This window comes from Mauremys reevesii, linkage group 22, assembly GCF_016161935.1.
Source record: "Mauremys reevesii isolate NIE-2019 linkage group 22, ASM1616193v1, whole genome shotgun sequence".
Taxonomy (NCBI): Eukaryota; Metazoa; Chordata; order Testudines; family Geoemydidae; genus Mauremys; species Mauremys reevesii.
In genome coordinates this window covers 5077266-5098615 of record NC_052644.1, presented here as the reverse complement: position 1 = coordinate 5098615, position 21350 = coordinate 5077266, and the positions used below count along the sequence as shown (strand labels likewise).

General features: G+C 50.5%; 1 protein-coding gene across 3 annotated transcripts; it reads right to left on the bottom strand.

The window, feature by feature from the left end:
* Positions 1-410: 410 nt before the first annotated feature.
* On the bottom strand, positions 411-19222 carry LOC120388209 (phospholipase A2 inhibitor subunit gamma B-like). Of its 3 annotated transcripts, none has more exons than XM_039509879.1 (7): positions 19097-19216; positions 15897-16037; positions 12648-12805; positions 11979-12095; positions 8631-8783; positions 1903-2043; positions 411-900 (listed from the first exon to the last, which is right to left on the bottom strand). In XM_039509879.1, the coding sequence occupies exons 3-7, from the start codon at positions 12694-12696 to the stop codon at positions 560-562; spliced, it is 801 nt and encodes a 266-aa protein (XP_039365813.1). In that variant the 5' UTR covers positions 12697-12805; positions 15897-16037; positions 19097-19216; the 3' UTR covers positions 411-559. The 3 variants fall into 3 exon arrangements, with proteins under 3 accessions (XP_039365813.1, XP_039365815.1, XP_039365812.1); XM_039509881.1 differs by having other exon boundaries at positions 12648-12776; XM_039509878.1 differs by lacking the exon at positions 15897-16037 and having other exon boundaries at positions 19097-19222.
* Positions 19223-21350: the final 2128 nt, after the last annotated feature.

The window sequence follows — 21350 nt, the reverse complement described above, 5'->3', positions numbered from 1 at the left end:
ACCTCCCTCAGCCACCAAACAGCTGATTGGCAGCAGCACGGAACAGTTGTAGCTGGTGAGTGCTGAGCACCCACTATTTTTTTCTGTGGCTGCCGGAGCTCCAGAGCACTCACGGAGTCAGGGCCTATGCTTCCTGGCATGGGAATATTTCCCAGGGCAGAAATCCTCCTTCCCCCTTAATCTATTTGCTTCTCCTCCTTGTCTGTCTAATTATGCTTCTCCCCCCGCCTGCTTCTGTTGCTTAGAGGGGACTAAGTGGGGAAATCCAGGGCTTTTTCTTACCACAGAGAAAAGCTCCATGTGCCTAACACATGAGCTAATAGATTGCCACCGTAGGTCCCCCTTCAGGAAGCTACTTAATTTTTCCTGTCAAAATAATTCAGCCAGTTCCAGAGTTTTCTGATCTCCAGTTTGTTTTATTCAGTGCAACAAAATAAAGGGGAAACAAATCCGTCCAGAAAGTGAGAGTCTCTGGAATGGAAAAGCAGCAGCTGAGAAGGGCAAATGCAAGCTGAACAGGTGTTATTTAGTGCAGTGGTGCTGGTGCATAGTGTGGGGATCAGGAGAACAGCTTCAACAGGAATAACCCTGTGAGGACTTGGAGGAGAAGCCCAGATGGTCCTGGAGTCGTGCCAGCCGCAAAAGGGGCTGGACCCCAAGTTTGGCTGGCTGCACTGGAGGCTGGTCCCTTAGCTGTGCCACTTGCACCCGGGGCTGGTCCCTTAGCTGTGCCACTTGCACCCGGGGCTGGTCCCTTAGTTGGTTCAGACCTGCCAGGGGCTGGCCTGCATGTGGCTGTGGTTATCTTTACGTTGTCTCCGAAGCGCCTTGAATCACCTTTCAATTGGGTGCAGGCGGATTCAGTGGCACAACCCTTCAAGGTGGCCTGTAAATCTGCCCCTGGAAAAAGCAGCAGCTGGTCAGTGTCAAGGGAGTCTTGTCTCCTTCTGTCGCCATTACCCATAAATCCACAGCTCCTGCCCTTCTAAACCACAACAGCCTCAGCTTCCTCCTCTGCTCTGTTCCCTGAAGTTCCATCTAGGCCTCCCCTTTGCTCCATTCCCCAGAGCTGCATGTAAGCTCTCCATGGCCGTCACTTCTTTGTCTGCTCTGCTTCCCCCTTCTCATCTAGGCCCCAACAGCCTCCCCTCCTCGGCTCTGATGCAGGCTCACTGTGTGCCCTTGGACAAATCTCTGGGACCCCAGATCTAAAACCCACTGATGACACCCATTCACTTCAGTGGGCTTTGTATTATTCCCACTCTTCATTGAGCAACAAAACAATTCACAGCTGGTGGCAGGGAGTGGGTGCTCTAAGAAGAGAGGCCTTGTGCTAATTAAGGGACTGGGCTGGGACTCAGAATATCTGGAAGTCAATTCTTGGCTCTGCCACAGACTCCCTGATTGGCCTTGGGCACATCACTTAGGCGCAGATTTTTCAGAGGAGTGTAACATAGATGGCGGTTTAATTTTAATGGGATCTGAGTCCCTAACGCCCCAAACTCCTTTGAAGATCCCTGCCTTAAATCTGTCCGTGCCTCAGTTTCCTCATATGTACAATGGAGATAATAATCCTTCCTTTACTATTTAGATGGTAAAATCTGTGCAACGGTGAATGGCTGTGTCTGTGCAGTGCCTGGCACAATGGGGGACCCTCCCAATCTCAATCAGGGTCTGTGTAGCGCCTAGCATAACAGGGCCCCAATAGAAAGAGATCTAGTCCAAGGGAAAACAGACACAGAGGCTTGCCTGACGTCACATAATAGGCCAGTTGCTGTCTGATATTAGAACCCAGGTGTCTGGAGTCCAAGCCCAATCCCTTATCTACCAGACCATAGGTGTCGTCTGAGAGAAAATAATAAGAAAGCAAATAGCATACCAGAATAAATAAATTCAAATTACCCATTGTCATGCTTCCGGTTACTGCAAGGCATTGGGTCTCAGATCCAGTGCAAGCTAAGGTCTCGTCGCTGCATGGAAAGTTAAACACAGAAGAGCAGGCGGGGCAGTGCCGACCATTTGGGATTGTACTTGCTGGGGGCACTGTGAAGAAGCAGAACAAATGCAGTCAACTTGGCCAAAATAGGCTTCAGGACAGAGAGAGCAGGTTAGGGTTGAACAGCTCAACCCCGCATCCCACATACAGGAGCTCAGGAGACACTGGAGGTAGCAAGGTTAGTGGCATCAGTTTGCAGCACAGACCAATTGAACCATGCCCCATGTGGAATCAGCTGCAGTTTGTGGCAGTCTAGAGCCACATTCACTTAATTCCACCTCTTCCCCTAGGAACCCGGTGCTATTCACTGCTGCGCCCCCCTACAGGCAGCAGAACTGTTCTTCTTCGAGTGATTGCTCATATGCATTCCAGTTAGGTGTGTGCGCGCCGCGTGCACGCTTGTCGGAAGATTTTTACCCTAGCAACACTCAGTGGGTCGGCTGGGCGCTCCCTGGAGTGGCGCCGCTATAGTGCCAGATATATACCCTTGCCGACCCATCCGCCCCTCAGTTCCTTCTTACCGCCCGTGACGGTCGTTGGAACGGTGGAGTGCGGCATCGCTGTCCTCCACAACCCTAGCTTCTCGCTCTTATCTCTAGCTTATCATGTATATAGTTCAACTTTAGTGTAGTTATAGTTAGTTTTACTAGTTTAGTTGTAGTTAGTGTTTGTAGTCCACCAGGGGATTGGGGGAGTAGCCCCTTTTCCCCTGACCCGGTGCAGGCTCATGCCCAAGGCACCGGGGTTTAAACCGTGCTCAGCCTGCCAGAAGCCGATGCCGGTGGGAGACCCTCATGAATCTTGCCTGAAGTGCTTAGGAGAGTCTCACCTTCCTGATCAGTGTCGAATTTGTAAATCGTTCAAGCCAAGAACAAAGAAGGAGCGGGACTTTCACTTAAAGCAGCTCCTAATGGAATCGGCACTTAGCCCTGCGGCGCCGGCACCGACCGCCCAGCAGTCTACATCAGTGAGGAGTGCACCTTCGGCACCAGCTCACTCCGGTACCGAGACCCGGAACTGACATCAGCCGGCACCGACTCCCTGGCACCGATCCCTTTCCCCCTCTGGGAAACATCGTGCTGCGCCGGCCACATCCTCTAGAAAGGAGCATGCACCCAGGCCCACAGGCCGGACCCCGGTACCTGCGCCAGCACCACCAACTCCGGCACCGCAGCTCCAAGCTCCTCCTAGCGCGGCACTGTCGATTCTGGCACCGCAAGGGCCATTGAGTCCGGTACCACACAGCTCCCCGGTTCACACTGCGGTTGAGCTAGCTCTCCCTTCAACTCCCGAGACATTCTCAACAGCAAGAGAGCTAATTGCGCTAACGGAGTCGACACAGCTTCAACCCCCGGCACCACCAGTGTGGGTCATCAAGTCAGTTGGCAAGCCAGCCATTATGAGGCCTCCTTCCCCTGACCACCAAGAGAGGTGTCACTTCAGATCCCAATCTCGGAGACGTTCCCACTCACACCAGTCCTGATCCCGGCACCGCTCGCAGTCCCGGTACCGCTCTCCATCGCGGTACCGGTCGTACTCGCGGAGACGCTCACGATCCCAGTCTCTGGACAGACACTATCGGCACCGGTCCTTCTCTCGGTACCGTACGTCCTGCAGCCGTTCTCACCACAGAGACTCGAGATCCCGGTCGACCTCCCGGCACCGGCGCGGTAGATGGTCCCGATCTCAGTCCCGGCACCGACAGGACCGGTACCGTTCTTCGGTACCGCCCCGGGATCGAACGGCTGAATCAGCGGCACCGTCCCAGGGTCTCTCGGCACCGCCATGGCCTTCGAGGCACCCATCCATCTCATCCCACGCCGGCAGTGCTTCCTACCAGCAGTCCGAGGCACAAGGCCAAGAGCAAGGCCCTCCTCAATGGGCTTTCTGGACTCCGTGGGCATACCACGAGGCGCAAGGTGCCCCATTCGCGGCTCAGCGTTCAGGTCCCTCTGATCATAGAGCCCCCGAAGCCACGGTCAGCTGGCCTCCTCCCACGGGCACAGACGAGGAGCCACTTGTCTCTGCGGAACCCGAAGTTCCTCCTGACGCAGAAGGAGCTCCGCCGCTCACTGACCCACCACAGGACCCCTTGGTACCGGGCCTCTCCTCCTCCTCCTCACCTGATGAGGCGGTAGCAGGAACATCCTCCTCGGGTCCTCCTCCCATTGACCTTCGGGCTCATCAGGACTTGTTACGGAGAGTAGCTCAAAACATGAACCTACCGGTCGAGGAGGTGGCTGAAATAGAGGACCCAGTGGTGGACATTCTGATGGCGGATGCTCCCCTTCGAGTGGCCCTCCCGTTCATCTGTACTATACAAAACAATGCTGATACCATCTGGCAGTCCCCAGCCTCTATTACACCTACGGCTCGGGGAGTGGAAAGGAAATACATGGTCCCGTCGAAGGGCTATGAATATCTATATACCCACCCAACTCCCTGCTCACTGGTGGTACAATCTGTCAATGAATGGGAACGGCATGGCCAGCAGGCGCCGGCTCCTAAGGCTAAGGAGGCAAGGCACATGGACCTCCTAGGCCGTAAGATATACTCGGCTGGCGGCATTCAGCTTAGGGTGGACAACCAGCAGGCCCTCCTAAGCCGTTACAACTGTAATACATTGGTGTCTGTAGGCAAGTTCACTGAACTCCTACCACAAAATTCCCGCGTGGAATTTACGGCCCTTTTAGAAGAGGGTAAAAAAGTAGCCAGAACTGCCCTCCAGGCCTCCCTGGATTCAGCAGACTCTGCAGCCAGAACTCTTGCCTCGGGGATAACGATGAGGCGCATATCTTGGCTCCAAGCTTCAGGTTTCCCACCTGAATTGCAGCAGATGATTCAGGATCTACCCTTTGACGGTCAGGGTCTCTTTTCAGAGAAAACTGACCCAAGACTGCAAAGTCTCAAGGACAACCGCATTATAATGCGCTCGTTGGGCATGCACACTCCAGTAACCCAATGTAGATCCTTCAGGCCCCAGCCGTACTGCCCCTATAATCAACCCAGGCCGCAACGAGACACCAGACGTCGTGGCAGGGTGAACCGGCGGACACAATCTGGTAACCAGGGAAACCAAACTCAAGCGCCCCCAAAACCATCTTCGGGGACAAAGCAAAACTTTTGATGGAACGCCCGAGGACTACCCACCAGTTTCCCTACCGGATCCTTCACCCTCCTTTTCCAACCGTCTCTCCCATTTCCTCCCTGCCTGGTCCCAGATAACCTCCGACAGCTGGGTCCTCCGCACGGTGGAAGCGGGATACCACCTCCAATTTGTTTCTCCCCGTCCCTCCCATCCTCCCTACCCGTCCCTCTTCAGGGACCCCTCTCACGAGCAATTCCTCTTGCAAGAGGTCCATACACTCTTGAGTCTGGGTGCCGTAGAGGAGGTACCGGAGGGCATGAGGGGCAGGGGGTTTTATTCACGCTACTTTTTAATCCCCAAGGCAAAAGGAGGTCTACAACCAATCCTAGACCTGCGAGAACTCAACAGATTTATGGTAAAACTCAAGTTCCGCATGGTAACCCTGGGGACCATTATCCCATCCCTGGATCCGGGAGACTGGTATGCTGCCCTCGATATGAAGGACACATACTTCCACATTGCCATTTACCCGCCACACAGGTGCTATCTTGGTTTTGTCGTCAACCACCAGCACTACCAGTTCACGGTGCTCCCCTTCAGCCTGTCTATGGCCCCAAGAGTCTTCACCAAATGCATGGCAGTAGTCGCTGCCGCCCTCCGCCGTCGTCGAATACACGTCTACCCGTACCTCGACGATTGGCTCATTCGAGGGACTTTCCAGCTGCAGGTATCCCAACACCTGCGTGTAGTCACAGACCTCTTCGGGAGGCTAGGCCTTATGGTCAACGTCGAAAAGTCTACTCTGACTCCAATGCAGAGGATAGAATTTATTGGAGCAGTTCTGGACTCCAATCTGGCCAGGGCCTGCCTCCCTCTGCCACATTTTCAGGCACTGTCTTCGATCATTCGAAGTTTCCAATCCTTCCCGACAACGTCGGTGCGTACCTGCCTCGGCCTCCTAGGTCACATGGCGTCATGCACCTTTGTGACCCTGTACGCAAAACTGCGACTTCGGCGCTTTCAAACATGGCTCGCTTCACTATACCGTCCACACAGGGACAATATAGACTCGGTGGTCACGATCCCCGGGACAGTCCTCGACTCCCTCACTTGGTGGTTAGACCCCGCGGTAGTTTGCGCAGGGATACTGTTCCACCCTCCCCAACCCTCCGTGGCACTGACCACGGACGCATCATCTCTGGGTTGGGGTGCCCACCTCGGGAACCAATAACACTCAAGGCCTCTGGTCACTCCAGGAGCTGGCCTTACATATCAACGTGAGGGAGCTAAGGGCAGTCCGCCTAGTGTGCCAGGCATTTCAAGTCCATCTACAAGGCCGCTGTGTATCCGTGATCATGGACAACACGATGACAATGTTCTATACAAACAAGCAGGACGGGGCGCATTCCTCCCTACTTTGCCAAGAAGCCATCCTCCTTTGGGACTTTTGCATAGCCCACTCTATTCATTTAGTAGCGTCCTTTCTCCCAGGTGTACAGAACACCCTGGCAGATCACCTCAGCAGGTCATTCCTGTCTCATGAGTGGTCGATCCGTCCCGATGTCATCCATACAGTTTTCCAGAGGTGGGGCTTTCCCCGAGTAGACCTCTTTGCCTCCAGAGAGAACAGGAAATGCCACGTGTTCTGCTCCTACCAGGGACACTCCCCGGGCTCCCTCACAGATGCATTTCTCCTCCCGTGGACGAGACACCTGTTTTACGCCTTTCCGCCATTTCCCCTCATTCACAGAGTGCTGCTCAAGCTCCGGAGGGACAGAGCCAACCTCATTCTCATTGCTCCAGCATGGCCGAGGCAGCATTGGTACACCCTGCTGTTCGACCTATCAGTGGCGGAACCAATTCCCCTACCACTGTGGCCAGACCTCATAACGCAGGACTTCAGCAGGCTTCACCACCTGGACCTGCAGTCCCTCCACCTCATGGCTCCTGCGTGGTTGAGCCAAGCGGAGCGGCGTTGTTCTGCTGCGGTACAGCAGGTGCTTTTGGGAAGCGGGAAACCTTCCACTAGGGCGACTTACCTCGCCAAGTGGAAGTGTTTCTCCCACTGGTGCAATCAGAACAACTTCGATCCTCATCTGGTGTCTATTCCAGCGATATTGGACTACCTTTGGTCCCTCAAGGAGCAGGGCCTAGCAGTCTCCTCTTTAAAGGTGCACCTGGCAGCTATCTCGGCCTTCCGACCAACCGAAGGTGGCTGTTCTATTTTTTCTAACCCGATGGTTTCCAGGTTCCTTAAGGGACTAGAGCGGTTGTACCCACAGGTCTGGCGCCCGGCTCCTACCTGGGACTTAAACCTGGTCTTAGCCAAACTTATGGGGGTCCCTTTCGAGCCTATGGCCACGTGTTCCCTTTTATATCTTTCCTGGAAGACGGCCTTCCTCGTCGCTGTCACTTCGGCAAGGCGAGTCTCAGAACTTCGCACCCTGACAGCTGACCCTCCTTATACAATCTTCCACAAAGACAAAGTGCACCTGCGACCACACCCCTCCTTCCTCCCTATGGTAGTGTCTGCTTTTCATGTAAACCAGGACATCTTCCTCCCTGTTTTCTTCCCGAAACCGCACTCATCGCGCCGGGAACAACAGCTTCATACTTTGGATGTCCATAGGGCTCTCGCATTTTAAATAGAGCGGACCAAACCCTTTCAGCGTTTGCCCCAGCTCTTTGTAGCTGTAGCAGACCGCATGAGGGGCATGCCAGTCTCTTCCCAGCGGATCTCGTCTTGGGTAACATCCTGCATCAAGACATGCTATGAGCTTGCTCATGTTCAGACTAGCCATCTTACTGCTCACTCTACAAGAGCGCAGGCCTCTTCTGCCGCCTTCCTGGCCCATGTCCCCATCCAGGAAATCTGTCGGGCGGCTACCTGGTCTTCCGTTCACACCTTTGCTTCACACTATGCATTGGTCCAACAATCCAGAGACGATGCAGCCTTCGGCTCAGCAGTCTTACATTCTGCCACGTCTCACTCCGACCCCACCGCCTAGGTAAGGCTTGGGAATCATCTAACTGGAATGCATATGAGCAATCACTCGAAGAAGAAAAGACGGTTTCTCACTGTTGTAACTGTTGTTCTTCGAGATGTGTTGCTCATATCCATTCCAGACCCACCCTCCTTCCCCACTGTCGGAGTAGCCGGCAAGAAGGAACTGAGGGGCGGATGGGTCGGCAAGGATATATATCTGGCGCTATAGCGGCGCCATTCCAGGGGGCGCCCAGCCGACCCACCGAGTGTTGCTAGGGTAAAAATCTTCCAACGAGCGTGCACGCGGCGTGCACACACCTAACTGGAATGGATATGAGCACCACATCTCGAAGAACAACAGTTACAACGGTGGGTAACCGTCTTTTCTTAGGGCTCAGTGTAATTCACTGCAGCACCCCATGCAGGGCAGGAGACTGTTCTCAGGGGCTCATTCCAGAAAAGAGGAGTGCAGGTGGGCAGAGGGGGAGGAGGGGGAATGAAGAGGAAGAATTGGTGTGGGAGTGATATTAGGGTGCGTAGATAGAGAGAGGGATACGTACTTGTAACAGAGGCTGTACTGCAGGCATCCCCCACACAACAGGTGGTGCTCGTCCTTATTGCCATTCCATCCCCAAACCTGGTAACAACAGGGCTGGCTCTGCACTCACTGGATGCCATGCAGGATTTGATTACCTGCTGTATAGCCAATCCCACTGTACAGAAGGAGAAGACCAATGTTTACTCACCAACTCTGCCACCCTATCCCCATGCTCCTCAAAAAGACGTCTGTGTCTTTATCTTTAGTCTACCCAGGCGGAAACTGACGCATGGAGACTTGCCTGAGGTCACAGAGTCAGTAATAGAACCCTGGAGGCCTGAGTCCTAGTCCACACCCTGCTCCACCCCAGGGCTGGCCTTTGGGAAAATGGTGCCCTGGGTGAACTTGTATTTTGGCGCCTCTGGCCCCCGTGGGCACGGTGCCCCACCCCCCCCAATTCCCCTGGCCACCATGGGCTCCCCACCCCCCATCACCTCTCGCCCCCAAGGCTTCCCACTCCAAAAGGGCCCTGCTGCCTCCCCCCCGTGCTTAATTGATATTGAAAGAGGAGCTCAGCCCCAGCAAACCTCGGCACAAATTAAGCACTAGCTGGGTGGCTGGAGAGTGACAGCTGCTAGCTGGGTGCCTAGCTATGAAGGCCGCCACCAGCAGCAGCAAAGTAAGGATGCCATTGTATATGGTGTATTGCCACCCTTACTTTGTACAGCACTGTACCCCCTTCGCCCAACCCCTGCACCCCTCCTGTGCCCCTAAACCCCGCATCCCCCTCTTGTGCTCCTAAACCCTGCACTATGCCCCCTTTGTCCCTAACCCGTGCACTGTGCCCCCTTTGCCATGAACCCATGTACCCCCATCTTGCGCGCCTAACCCTTGCACTGTGCCCTCTTTGCCCCAAACCCATGCACCCCCCCCATCAGCTCCCCACTCCTCCCAAGTGCCTCCCATCCATCGGTTGCCCCGTAGATCAGTGTCTCTCTCTCCTTCCCCGCACCTGCTGCCTGCTGCCATCAGCTGTTTTGTGGCGTGCAGGAGGCTGGGAAGGAGGGGGAGGAGTGAGGATGTGGCTCTTGTGGGAGGGGCAGAACTGGGCGGGAAGGGATGGAGTGTGGGCAGGATCTGGGGGAGAGCTGGAGGTCGAGCACCCCCACGCACTTTAGAAAGTCAGCGCCTGTGTTCCTGCCTTCACAGCCTCCTAGTGGGGCATGGAAGAACATTGGGGCAGGGGGTGAGCAGTATATGTGTGTCACTCTTTGCACCCCCATTCCTCTGCTGGGAGAAAGCAGGGAGAAATCTGGGCACTTCCCTCCACCTGTCATAAGAACAGCCATACTGGGTCCGACCAAAGGTCCAGCTAGCCCAGTATCCTGTCTGCCGACAGCGGACAATACCAGGTGCCCCAGAGGGAGTGAACAGAACAGGTTATCATCAAGTAATCCATCCCCTCTCGCCCATTCCCAGCCTCTGGCAAACAGAGGTTAGGAACACCATCCCTGCCCATCCTGGATAATAGGCATTGATGGACCTATTCACCATGAATTTATTTAGTTCTTTTTTAACCCTGTTATAATCTTGGCCTTCACAATATCCAGTTAACTATGCGTTGTATGAAAAAAATACTTCCTTTTGCTTGTTTTAAACCTGCTGCCTATTAATTTCATATGGTGGCCACTAGTCCTTGTGTTATGAGAAGGAGTAAATAACACTTCCTTATTTACTTTCTCCACACCAGTCATGATTTTATAGACCTCTGTCATATCCCCCCTTAGTCGTCTCTTTTCCAAGCTGAAAAATCCCAGTCTTATTCATCTCTCCTCATACAGCAGCCGTTCCATACCCCTAACCATTTTTGTTGCCCTTTTCTGAATCTTTTCCAAGTCCAATTTATTTTTTTTGAGATGGGGCGATCACATCTGCACGCAGTATTCAAGATGTGGGCGTACCATGGATTTTATAGAGGCAATATGGTATTTTCTGTCCCATTATCTACCCCTTTCTTAATGATTCCCAACTTTCTGTTCGCTTTTTTGACTGCCGCTGCACATTGAGTGGATGTTTTCAGAGAACTATCCACAATGACTCCAAGATCTCCTTCTTGAGTGGTAACAGCTAATTTAGACTCCCATCATTTTATATGTATAGTTGGAATTAAGTTTTCCAATGTGCATTACTTTGCATTTATTAACATTGAATTTCATCAGCCATTTTGTTGCCCAGTCACCCAGTTTTGAGAGATCCTTTTGTAGTGTTTCACTGTGCCTGGAACTTAACTATCTTGAGTAGTTTTGTATCCTCTGCAAATTTTTCCACCTCACCTCACTGTTTATCCCTTTTTCCAAAACATTTATGAATATGTTAAATAGGACTGGGCTCAGTAGAGACCTTTGGGGGACACCACTATTTACCTCTCTCCATTCTGAAAAATGACCATTTATTCCTACCCTTTGTTTCCTATCTTTTAACCAGTTACCAATCCTTGAGAGAACCTTTTCTTTTATCCCATGATGGCTTATTTTGCTTAAGAGCCTTTGAGGAGGGACCTTGTCAAAGGCTTTCCTAAAATCTCAATACACTATATCCACTGGATCACTCTTGTCCACATGCTTGTTGACCCCCTCAAAGAATTCTAGTAGATTGGTGAGGCGTAATTTCCCTTTACAAAAATCATGTTGACTCTTCCCCAACAAATTATGTTCATCTATGTGTCTGACAATTTTGTTCTTTACTATAGTTTCCACCAGTTTGGCCATTACTGAAGTCAGGTTTACCGGCCTGTAATTGCCAGGGGCTCCTCTGGAGCCCTTTTTAAAAATTGGCGTCACATTAGCTATCCTCTAGTCATTTGGTACAGAAACTGGTTTAGATGACAGATGACAGTTAGTAGTCCTGCAATTTCACATTTGACTTCCTTCAGAACTTGGGTGAATCCCATCAGGTCCTGGAGACTTATTACTGTTTAGTTTATCAATACGTTCCAAAACCTCCTCTAATGACACCTCAATCTGGGACAGATCCTCAGATTTGTTACCTAAAAAGAATGGCTCAGGTTTGGGAATCTCCCTCACAACCTCTGTGAGTTTGTGGCTCTCCCCTACCAGCCAGCAACACACACCTTTGCACTGCTGCACAGATCACCTCTGACCATAGCATCCTTGGTGGTTGCTCAGGTGGTCTACCCCTGCTCCAACCCACTGGTCCTATTCCCCAAGATGGGTATAGAATCCAGGAAGCCTGATCCCCAGCCTACCTCCTGCTCAAACCCACTAGACCCCATTCTTCACCCAGAACTGGGAATAGAACCGAGTGTTCTCTGGTCACTGGACCATGCTGGTGTGAGATCTGGCTCATTTACTTATTTGGCTTTCAAACAGAGTGATGGCACAGGAATCTTCTCCAGAACTGCAGGTCTTCATGCTGCCCCTGCAGGTCCTGCCAAACTCAGAGCAAACCTCACACTGCAGACAGGCACCTAGAAAAGGAGAAAGAAAATTATTCATGTAGATTTGTCCCTTTCTTACCCCTCACCTTCCCCTGGGTTCTTCAGGAAAGGATCTGGTGCAACCTGCTTTCCGGTGCTGAAGTTTCTCTATTTCACTTCACACACACACCAGCTCTGACCCTGGTCTCAGATGGCTGCATATTCCCCATTTTTAAAATTTCCTGCAGGAAAATCAGCATTTCCCAACAGGGGATTTTCAAAAGTGGATTTTTCCCACAACATTTCTTGTGGGGGATAAAACACCAATTTTCCAGCCATTTGTAAAAAGGAACCAATCAGAACATGTCTTGGAGGACTTCAAGTATCAATATTTCCTCTTATTTCTAGAATATTTCAATGTCAACTCGGGACTTCATAAGGAATCTGTTCTTTTCCCTTCGACATGTCCAGTCGGCCCATTTTTCCCAATACTGGCTTTTTGGTGACATTTATAAACAAATTTATACAAAGGACCAAGTTGGACTCTTGCTACTTTATACAAACTAGAATGCAAGTCCCTGCAGAGAAACAGCGCTGACTCACCCAGACCTAGGAGAGCAAAGAGAATGCAGAGAAAGAAGGGAGCCTTCATGGTGATAGGAAGAGCGTGAATTAGAGCTGGGGTCTCTGATGCAGCAAATTCTCCGTCCAGAGGATTTATACAAGCAGGGGCTGAAGGGAAGTCACAAGAGGAAGTCCACGTTCAAAAAGGAAATAAATTGGATGGTGTGATGTAAGCGTCATTAATAGGGCCCTATGAAATTCACAGTCCATTTTGGTCAGTTTCATGGTCATAGGATTTTTTAAATGGTAAATTTAATTATTTCATCTATTTAAATCTGAAATTTCATGGTATTGTAATTGTAGGGATCCTGACCGAAAAAGGAGTTGTGGGGTGATCACAAGGTTATTTGGGGGGGGGTGTTGTGGTACTGCTACCCTTATTTCTGCACTGCTGCTGGCAGCGCCACTGTCTTCAGAGCTGGGCAGCTGGAGAGCGGTTGCTGCTGGCTGGGAGCCCAGTTCTGAAGGCAGAGCCATTGCTAGCATCAGTGCAGAAGTAAGGGGGGCATGGTATGGTATTGCCACCCTTAATTTTGCAGTGCTGCTGGTGGGGTGCTGCCTTCAGAGCTGGGCGACCCCCCTGCATCTCCCTTTTGAATCAGGACCCCAATTTGGGAAACGCTGGTCTCCCCCATGAAATCTGTATAATATATGGTAAAAGCACACAAAAGACCAGATTTCACAGGGGGAGACCAGATGTCATGGTCCATGACGCGTTTTTCATGGCCATGAATTTGGTAGAATTTGGTAGATCCCTAGTCATTAAACATCAGGTTGAAGGTGCCCAGAAACTATTAGCATTTCCTGTGGTGGGGGACTGCACAGGTTAATGACGGATTGTGTAAAGAACCCAAAGGTTTTTTCATCTGCCACCTTTACCCTTGTTGCCTTTTAATTTCATAGGGTGCGTGTTTGAGAAGAGAGTGTGAATGCTCATTCTCAGCTCTTGCCCCCTTGCCCTGATCTCAGGCCCATGTACCTGTGCTATGTGCCAAATATGTGTAAGGGGGTATGGGTGTGCTGGGGCAATATTATCTATAATTATTACACTCCCAGTCTTTCTGCACCTCTGCATAGCCCTTTGCTGAAGCACAAGCCAGAGTTCTGTCTTTTGTGAAACCATTTACACAGAGTTCAACTTTAGGGCTATATAGGAGCCCATATAAGAAAAAGACCCAATAGTCAGGACTGTCCCTATAAAATCAGGACATCTGGTCACCCTACCTGGGACTAACCCAGCTATACCTACGCTGCATACAGTTTGTGTACCTAATACAGATTTCCTTCCCACTTGGTTCCTCTCATATACATTCAAATACAAGGGTTCAGTATAACATTTCCTATACTTTAGTACATACATCAAAACACATTCCCCTCTGATGATGATTTCTCAGTCTGTAGTCATAACATAGGGTGACCAGACAACAAATGTAAAAAATCAGGACAGGGATGGGGGGTAATAGGAGCCCATATAAGAAAAAGACCCAAAAATCGGGACTATCCCTATAAAATCGAGACATCTGGTCACCCTATCATAACATGCAAGCATGTGTCACCTGAACTCTTCAGAGTTGGAGGAGAATGGAAGCATCTGAGTCTTTTCAAACGTCTGAGAACCCTGTCAGCAAACAAACTGTCTGGAGTAATCTGCCCAGCTAGCAGCATCCCAGCGTTCGGGTTAGTAGCTGACTGGTCCTCTCAGTTGCAGGTGAAACAGAAATCTATAGCCTGTACCCAGAGTGGTCTAGGTATTGGGAGAAGCATATAAAATATCCATTCCTTGGATTTCTATAAGGCTCTCACCCCACAGGGTAATATCTTTCCCCTATAAACCCAGCTATGTCAGGCAGGGCCATCCTCAGGATTTATAGGGCCCTATGCAGTATTATTAAATTGGTGCCCCTATGCCCGATGGCAGCCCAGGCTCGCATGTGTGTTTTAGATAAGGGGGGTCTTTTGAAGGATTTATTTAAAAAACTATAGGTCTGAAGATCCAAGCCTTTAACTCTAAAGATGAATACTCAGATTGTGCATCTAAAAATCTATGCAAGGATTTTTTTAGAGATGTGATTTTTATAATCTTCAGCAACACACCAATGAAATATTTTTAAAGCAAATTTTAAACTAAGGTCCTGTAGACTAACATGTTCTGAATAAGCAGCAAAGAATCCTGTGGCACCTTATAAACTAACACCTCATGCTGCAAAACGTCTGTTAGTCTATAAGGTGCCACAGGATTCTTTGCTGCTTTTACAGAACCAGACTAACACGGCTACCTCTCTGATACATGTTCTGAATAAGCACAAATGTTTTTGTCAATACATTCAGAAACTGACAGTAGATACCTGGGGGTTGGCAAATGCCTGTTAAATGGCTTCATTACCACTTGAATGGCTCTTTAACAGTTTCAATGTTGTGCTAATAGGTCTCTTTTCACTTTTAAGTACTAGATCCCCTCAGGAGGAAGACTCACCAGAGTGCAGCAGCCAGCTGTGGTGGGAGTCTGCAGGAAGGGTCAGGACAGGGATAGGAAGAGGTGGGTGAGTGGACACTAAGACCCAGGGGTGCCCCAAATTTTCAGGTGCCCTACGCAGCATATGCTGCATATGCCTAAGGATGGCCCTGATGTCAGGCAAGAATGTACAAGCCCCCACCTCACTAAGTGCTGCCTCATTCTCTTTAACTGAGACAGAATCCGCAACTAAAGCATTAGCTAATAGCTAAATGTCAATTCCGCCGGCTGTACAATCTCTAGGGGCAATGAGTTCTCCCTCTAAAGCAGGGGTTCTCAACCTTTTTCTCTCTGTGGCCCCCCGAACATGCTATAAAAACTCCATGGCCCACCTGTGCCACAATAACTGGTTTTCTGCATATAAAAGCCAGGGCTGGCGTTAGGGGGTAGCAAGCAGGGCAATTGCCTGGGGCCTCGTGCCACAAGAACCCCCACAAAGCTACATTGCTCAGGCTTTGGCTTCAGCCTCGGTTGGCGGGGCTCAGGGCCCAGGTTTCAACCCCATGCGGCAGGTCTTCAGCTTTCTATCCTGGGCCCTTGTAAGTCTAATGCTGGCCCTGCTTGGTGGCCCCCCTGAAACCTGCTTATGGCCCCTCAGGGGGCCTTGGACCCCTGGTTAAGAACCATTGCTCTAAAGGTCTGTAAGACACACCCTGGTGGACCAACCATCCTAATGGAGGTCTTTCATAGTAAAGTAAAGCTGGAATAGCACTCACCTATAGCCAAAGTAATACCAGTATTGGGAACCAGTCCTCACAGCAGACACATCTCCTGGTCCTGAGTTGATCAGCCACAGAGTCTACAAAGCTGTCTTTTATTTATAACTTTCTTCCCCCTGCGCTCTGATTGGCTCCACTCTGTAAGGGTGATTGGGGATGACCTGCTCGGTGAGTTGCACACAATGAAAACTTCCTATAACCACCCCACCCTATTTCTCTATGGTCCTGTGCCCTTCTGGCCAAGTTATCCTGCCTTGCACTAGTATGCATGAGCACCCGACACAGGGTGTGTCTACAATGCAGCTAGGAGCATGCTTCCCAGCATGGGTAGAGAGATGTGCTAGCTCTATTTGAGCTAGCGTATCCACAGACATCCACATTTCCTCTATTCTGTTTCTCTTACTTTTTTTGAGCCAAAGTCAAATGCTGCAGTACAGTAAACCCTGTTGGTTACACACGCTCATTCTTAGCAGTCCCTGGTCTCAGTACTGTGTACCTGTGCCGTGGACTGACCATGCTCTTGGCTCTCCCACAATCCCAATGCAGAAACCAATTTTCCAACTTATCCAACTCTGCATTTAAATTTTAGCACACGTTAAAAATCAAAAGTAGATCATTTGGGGTGGGCCTGCATTTCAGGGATCCCTTGATCAAGTGACCCAAATTTACATCAAAAGCTCCACTTTGGGCTCTCAACTGGCACAGCAACTATCAAGTCAATCTGCATCAGCATGGGGATTTCAGATTTCATTTTAGGGAGGCTGTGTTTTGGGAACCCTTTAACCAAATTAATCCAAATTTGTACCCCAATGTCTACTCTGGACCCTCAACTAGCATAGCAATTTTCCAGCCAATCCAACTGTGTACGTGCATTTTAGAGCACTGGAAAAATTCAAAGGAAGTTGGTTTAGGGAAGCTATATCTCAGGAACCCACAGTCCAAAATACCCCAAATTCGCTCCACTAAATTGTTGCAAGTGGCACTACTGCAGTGATTCTCAACCTATTTATGATTGGGGTTCCGCATATGTGACCCACAAAGTGTTAGCTGGGCCATAGGTTGAGAATCACAGTGCCCTCCACCTAATCCCGCCCTCCAACTCCTATATTCAGCACCTTCCACCCAGAGATCCCTCCACAGAGTGGGGCCAGAAGCGGAGACCTAGGTATGGGGCAAGGGGCAGGGAGGAGAACCCGACTCTGGACCCCATGGGGACCCCGACCCCTGCCTTGTGGGGCTGGGAGGCAGCCAGGACCAAGCTAAGATCCCAGACCCTGCCAGGTTCCTGGACCCCAAGCCGCTGTGCAGGGTTGTGCAGCAGCCAGGGCCAAGACCCCGCAGGACCTCAGAGCCCAGAGACCGCCACATGGCCAGGGCCGCCCAGAGGGGGGGGCAAGAGGGGCAATTTGCCCCAGGCCCCGGGCCCTGCAGGGGCCCCCACGAGAGTTTTTCGGGGCCCCTGGAGCGGGGTCCCTCACTCGCTCCGGGGGGCCCGGAAAACTCTGGTGGGGCAGGGCGCAGGAGCTTCTTCGCTCCTGGTCTTCGCCTGCAGGGGGGTCCTTCTGCTCCGGGGCGGAAGGACCCCCCCGCCACCGCCGAATTACCGCCGAAGCGGGACCCGCCGCCAAAGTTTAGCTCGGTCTTCGGCGGTAATTCGGCGGCGGGGGGCCCTTCCGTTCCGGGACCCGCCGCCGAAGTGCCCCGAAGACCCGTGGCGGGGCCCCCCGCCGCCGAATTACCGCCGAAGACCGGGCTGTACTTCGGCGGCGGGTCCCGCTTCGGCGGTAATTCGGCGGTGGGGGGGCCCCGCCGCGGGTCTTCAGGACACTTCGGCGGCGGGTCCCGGAACGGAAGGGCCCCCCGCCGCCGAAGACCCCAGGCCCCCGGAATTCTCTGGGCAGCCCTGCGCATGGCAGCCTGGAGACAACCGCGCAGCAGCCTGGAGACCAGAAACCACGGTGCAGCAGGGCAGCCCAGAGCTCGCAGCCTTTAGCACACAGCTGAGCTGGGCTGCAGCTGTGTGCTAATTGGGCTGCATGCAGCCTGTGGGCCACAGGTTGAGAACTGTTGCTCTACTGTTATACACATTTTTAGGATAATTGGATAATATATGTAGATTGCTGAACACTTAAAATCAAATTGTAACAAACAGCCTGATGGAACCTTAACTATGGTAGGGCTGCTGCCATCCCAAAAGTAATAATATTTAATGAGTGGCAACTCTTGGTTTAAAGGGGAATTTTTTTCATGAAAAATTTGAAGCCATTTGCATTCCGTTTTTTAATTTTTATTTTTAATTTCATTTTCACACAAAAAAAATCCTGGAAATGTTTGGGTTTGACTTTTTTTTTTTTTCATTTCCCCTCCCACTTTTCAACCCTCTATTGCATTGTTAAATGGGGGGAAATGGAAAGACAACAAAGCAAGGAACAACAAGCAAACATAAAAGGCCCAAACAGACAGTGACTTTTTTTTGTTTTCCGCTTTTGCCCAGAAAATTGGAGAGTTGGAAACAATTTTTTTCCAACAAAATTTCCCATTTTAAAAAAGTCCATTTTTCATGTAATCATTAACTGATTCTAGTTGAAAGATCCATTGTCAAAAGAGCTGTGAATCTGTAGAAGAGAATCCCAGAATAAAATAGTGCTGGTGCAACTGACCCTGTCAGGATCATAAGGGAAAGCAAAGCTGACTAACCCCAGGGTTGTGTTCCCAGCTCCGGGCAGGGAGTTGAGTCAAAGGTTGACAGAAGGGGAGCTTGAGATCCAGGATTCCTGTTTTTTCCCCCCTAAAGTCTGGAAGGGAAGTGGTGTCTCAGTGATTAGAGCAGGGGGCACTGCGAGTCAAAATTCCTAGGTTTTGTTCTCAGTTCTGGTGGCAGGGAGGGGTCTATTGAAATAGAGAAGTGGGGCTGGCAGTCAGGACCCCTGGGTTCCATCCCTTTGCTCAGGATTATGCACAGAATAGCCCTAATTAGTTCATTATATATTCTTAGGATAGTGAGAAGGGGGTCAGGATATATGGGGATAGAGAAATTGACAGCCAGGCCCCACTCTAGTAATTTAAAGAGGCCTGGTTTATAGGATGAAATTTATTTAATCCCATTTGAATACTCCTGATTGGTGCAGGGCTGTGTTAATGGCAATGCAGGTTACACCCCAGGAGAATAAGGCACAGACTGGAAGGGAATCACTTACCCAACACTCCTAAGTCTCCAGTCACTGCAGGGATGGAAAAGAATATTTGTCTGATGGGGATGAGACATGTCAATTTCTCAGTTACAGGGTGCTCTCTCTCTCTCTCTCCCTTTATATCAGGATTGGGTGCTGACTGGTTGCATAACAGGCCCTTTCCACCTTCTATATATGTTTTATTTTTCCCTACTTTGGCAGTTTCTGTTCCCCTGCCTTGCCCTACAATGACTGCTGCCAAAATGTCATGACTAAAGAGGAAGTTGAAAAATCCCCTATTCGCATTTGCTCCTCCTTGCGGGGAAATTAAGAGACTAACATGGATTCTATAGCGACAAGGTCCAAGAAAAGATATTACCTCCCCCACCTTGTCTCTCTATATATCCTAGGACTAACAACACTGCAAACAACAATGGATTTCATAAACGTCTATCCAACCGCTCAGTCTTTGAGAGGCAATGCGACATGTTGGTTTAAGCACCTAAAGGCTTGATACATCCCAACAAGTGCAGAAGGGAATGTCTCAGAGATTCACATACTCTGCCATTGACATGAGCAATAGCTCTTGTTCCAGGCTGTTCATAATCAGCACATGGACTCCATAGTCAAGTTGGTCTAGTGGTCAGGGCCTGCTGCTCCAGTCTTACTTTTAGTTCCGTGTGTTCAGGACCTGCTGAACAGGGTTCACTTATCCGGCCTCCTCATTGGTGATCTCCTAGGCAGGGCTACGCGTAGGGAAATCTGAAGTAGGTAGGGGTCCCTGGGCCCTCCTGCTCCACCAGGTCCCAGTCCGGGGCCCTGAAAGTGTGACAGCGTGGGCTGGGCTATACTCGGCCCACCTTCTGCTCACCTTCCCCTGGGCCACTTCTTCCCTGATGCCTCAGTTTGGGGCATGGCTGCTGTTTAATAAGAGTCCTTTGCTCCAAACCCAGAGACTTGGGACTGATGCAGGCAACTCCCTGGTGCTCCCACACATGGTTCTCCCTACCACTGGGGGGTAATGGCTCAAAGGAAGAGAGGGGAAAGACTCACAGCCTGACCTCCTGTCATAAACATACAGCTAAGGGTAGCATAAAATCCCTCCTTTACCTGTAAAAGGTTAAGAAGCTCAACCTGACACCTTTGGCACCTGACCAAAAGGACCAATGAGGGGAGAAGATACTTTCAAATCTGTGGGGGAAGGTTTTTGTTTTGTGTTCCTTTGTTGTTCTCTCCAGGTCAGCAAGGAATCAGGGCAGGGAAAATACATGTCCCAAAGCCATACCTGAACTAAAGGCCTCTAGGATTACAAATTGTAAGTAATAGGAAGGAAATGCGTTAGATTATCTTTTGTTTTAGCTTGTGAATTTTCCCTGTGCTAAGAGGGAGGTTTATCCCAGTTTTTGTAACATTAAATTTTTACCTATAGGGGAAATCCTCTGTGTTTTGAATCTTTTTGTTATCCAGTAAAGTTATCTTCCATCCTGATTTTAAAGGTGATTCTTTTTATCTTTTTTTAAATACACTTCTTTTAAGAACCTGATTGTTTTTCAGTGTCCTAAAGACCCAGGGGGGTTGATCTGTACTCACTTTGTAACCAATTGGTTAGGATATTATTCTCAAGCCTCCCCAGGAAAGGGGGTGTAGGAGCTTGGGGTGATATTTTGGGGGAGGCAGGGCTCCAAGTGGCCCTCCCTGAACCTTTGTCTAACTCAGTTGGTGGTGGCAGCAGTATTCATCCAAGGACAAGGAAGGATTTGTGCCTTGGGGAAGTTTTTAACCTAAGCTGGAGAAATAAGTTCAGGGGGTCTTTCATGCGGGTCCCCACATCTGTACCCCAGAGTTCAGAGTGGGAAAGGAACCCTGACACCTCCTCAGTAAGAGCTTCTTCGCCATCTGTCTCAGGCAGTGCTTCTCTCCTCCCCTGCCTGGGCTGCTGGAGCTCTCCTTCTGCTTCTCTTTTCCCCAGGAGCATGGTTGGCAGTGCCTGAGGGTTGGAGCTTTCCTGGCCCAGTACTACTCCAGCCTTTTCCCTGCCTCAGCCTTAGTGAGGGGTTTGTAAACCTCATCATGTGCCCTCTCCACCATGACTGGCACTGTAAGGTTGCCTCATGCAATTGACTCCCTGCAGTCTCTTGAGAAGAAGTCTGCATTTTTATGGGCCTTACCCACTCGATGTAGTACTTCAAAGAAGTATGGCTGGAGCGCTAAATACCACCTCATTATTAATGGGTTATGGTCCTGTGATGTTGCACCCCATAATGCTTTATAGAAATATGCT

What these genes read in the sequence shown, in the direction of transcription:
- LOC120388209 (XM_039509878.1), bottom strand. Translation starts at nt 19,164, where the DNA reads ATGTCTCATCCCCATCAGACAAATATTCTTTTCCATCCCTGCAGTGAC. An exon ending in TGGAGACTTAGGAGTGTTGG is followed by an intron (nt 12,806 to 19,096) that starts GTAAGTGATTCC and finishes TCCTTTTTGAAC; the next exon opens with GTGGACTTCCTCTTGTGACT. An exon ending in TCTGTTTGAAAGCCAAATAA is followed by an intron (nt 8,784 to 11,978) that starts GTAAATGAGCCA and finishes CCTTCTGTACAG; the next exon opens with TGGGATTGGCTATACAGCAG.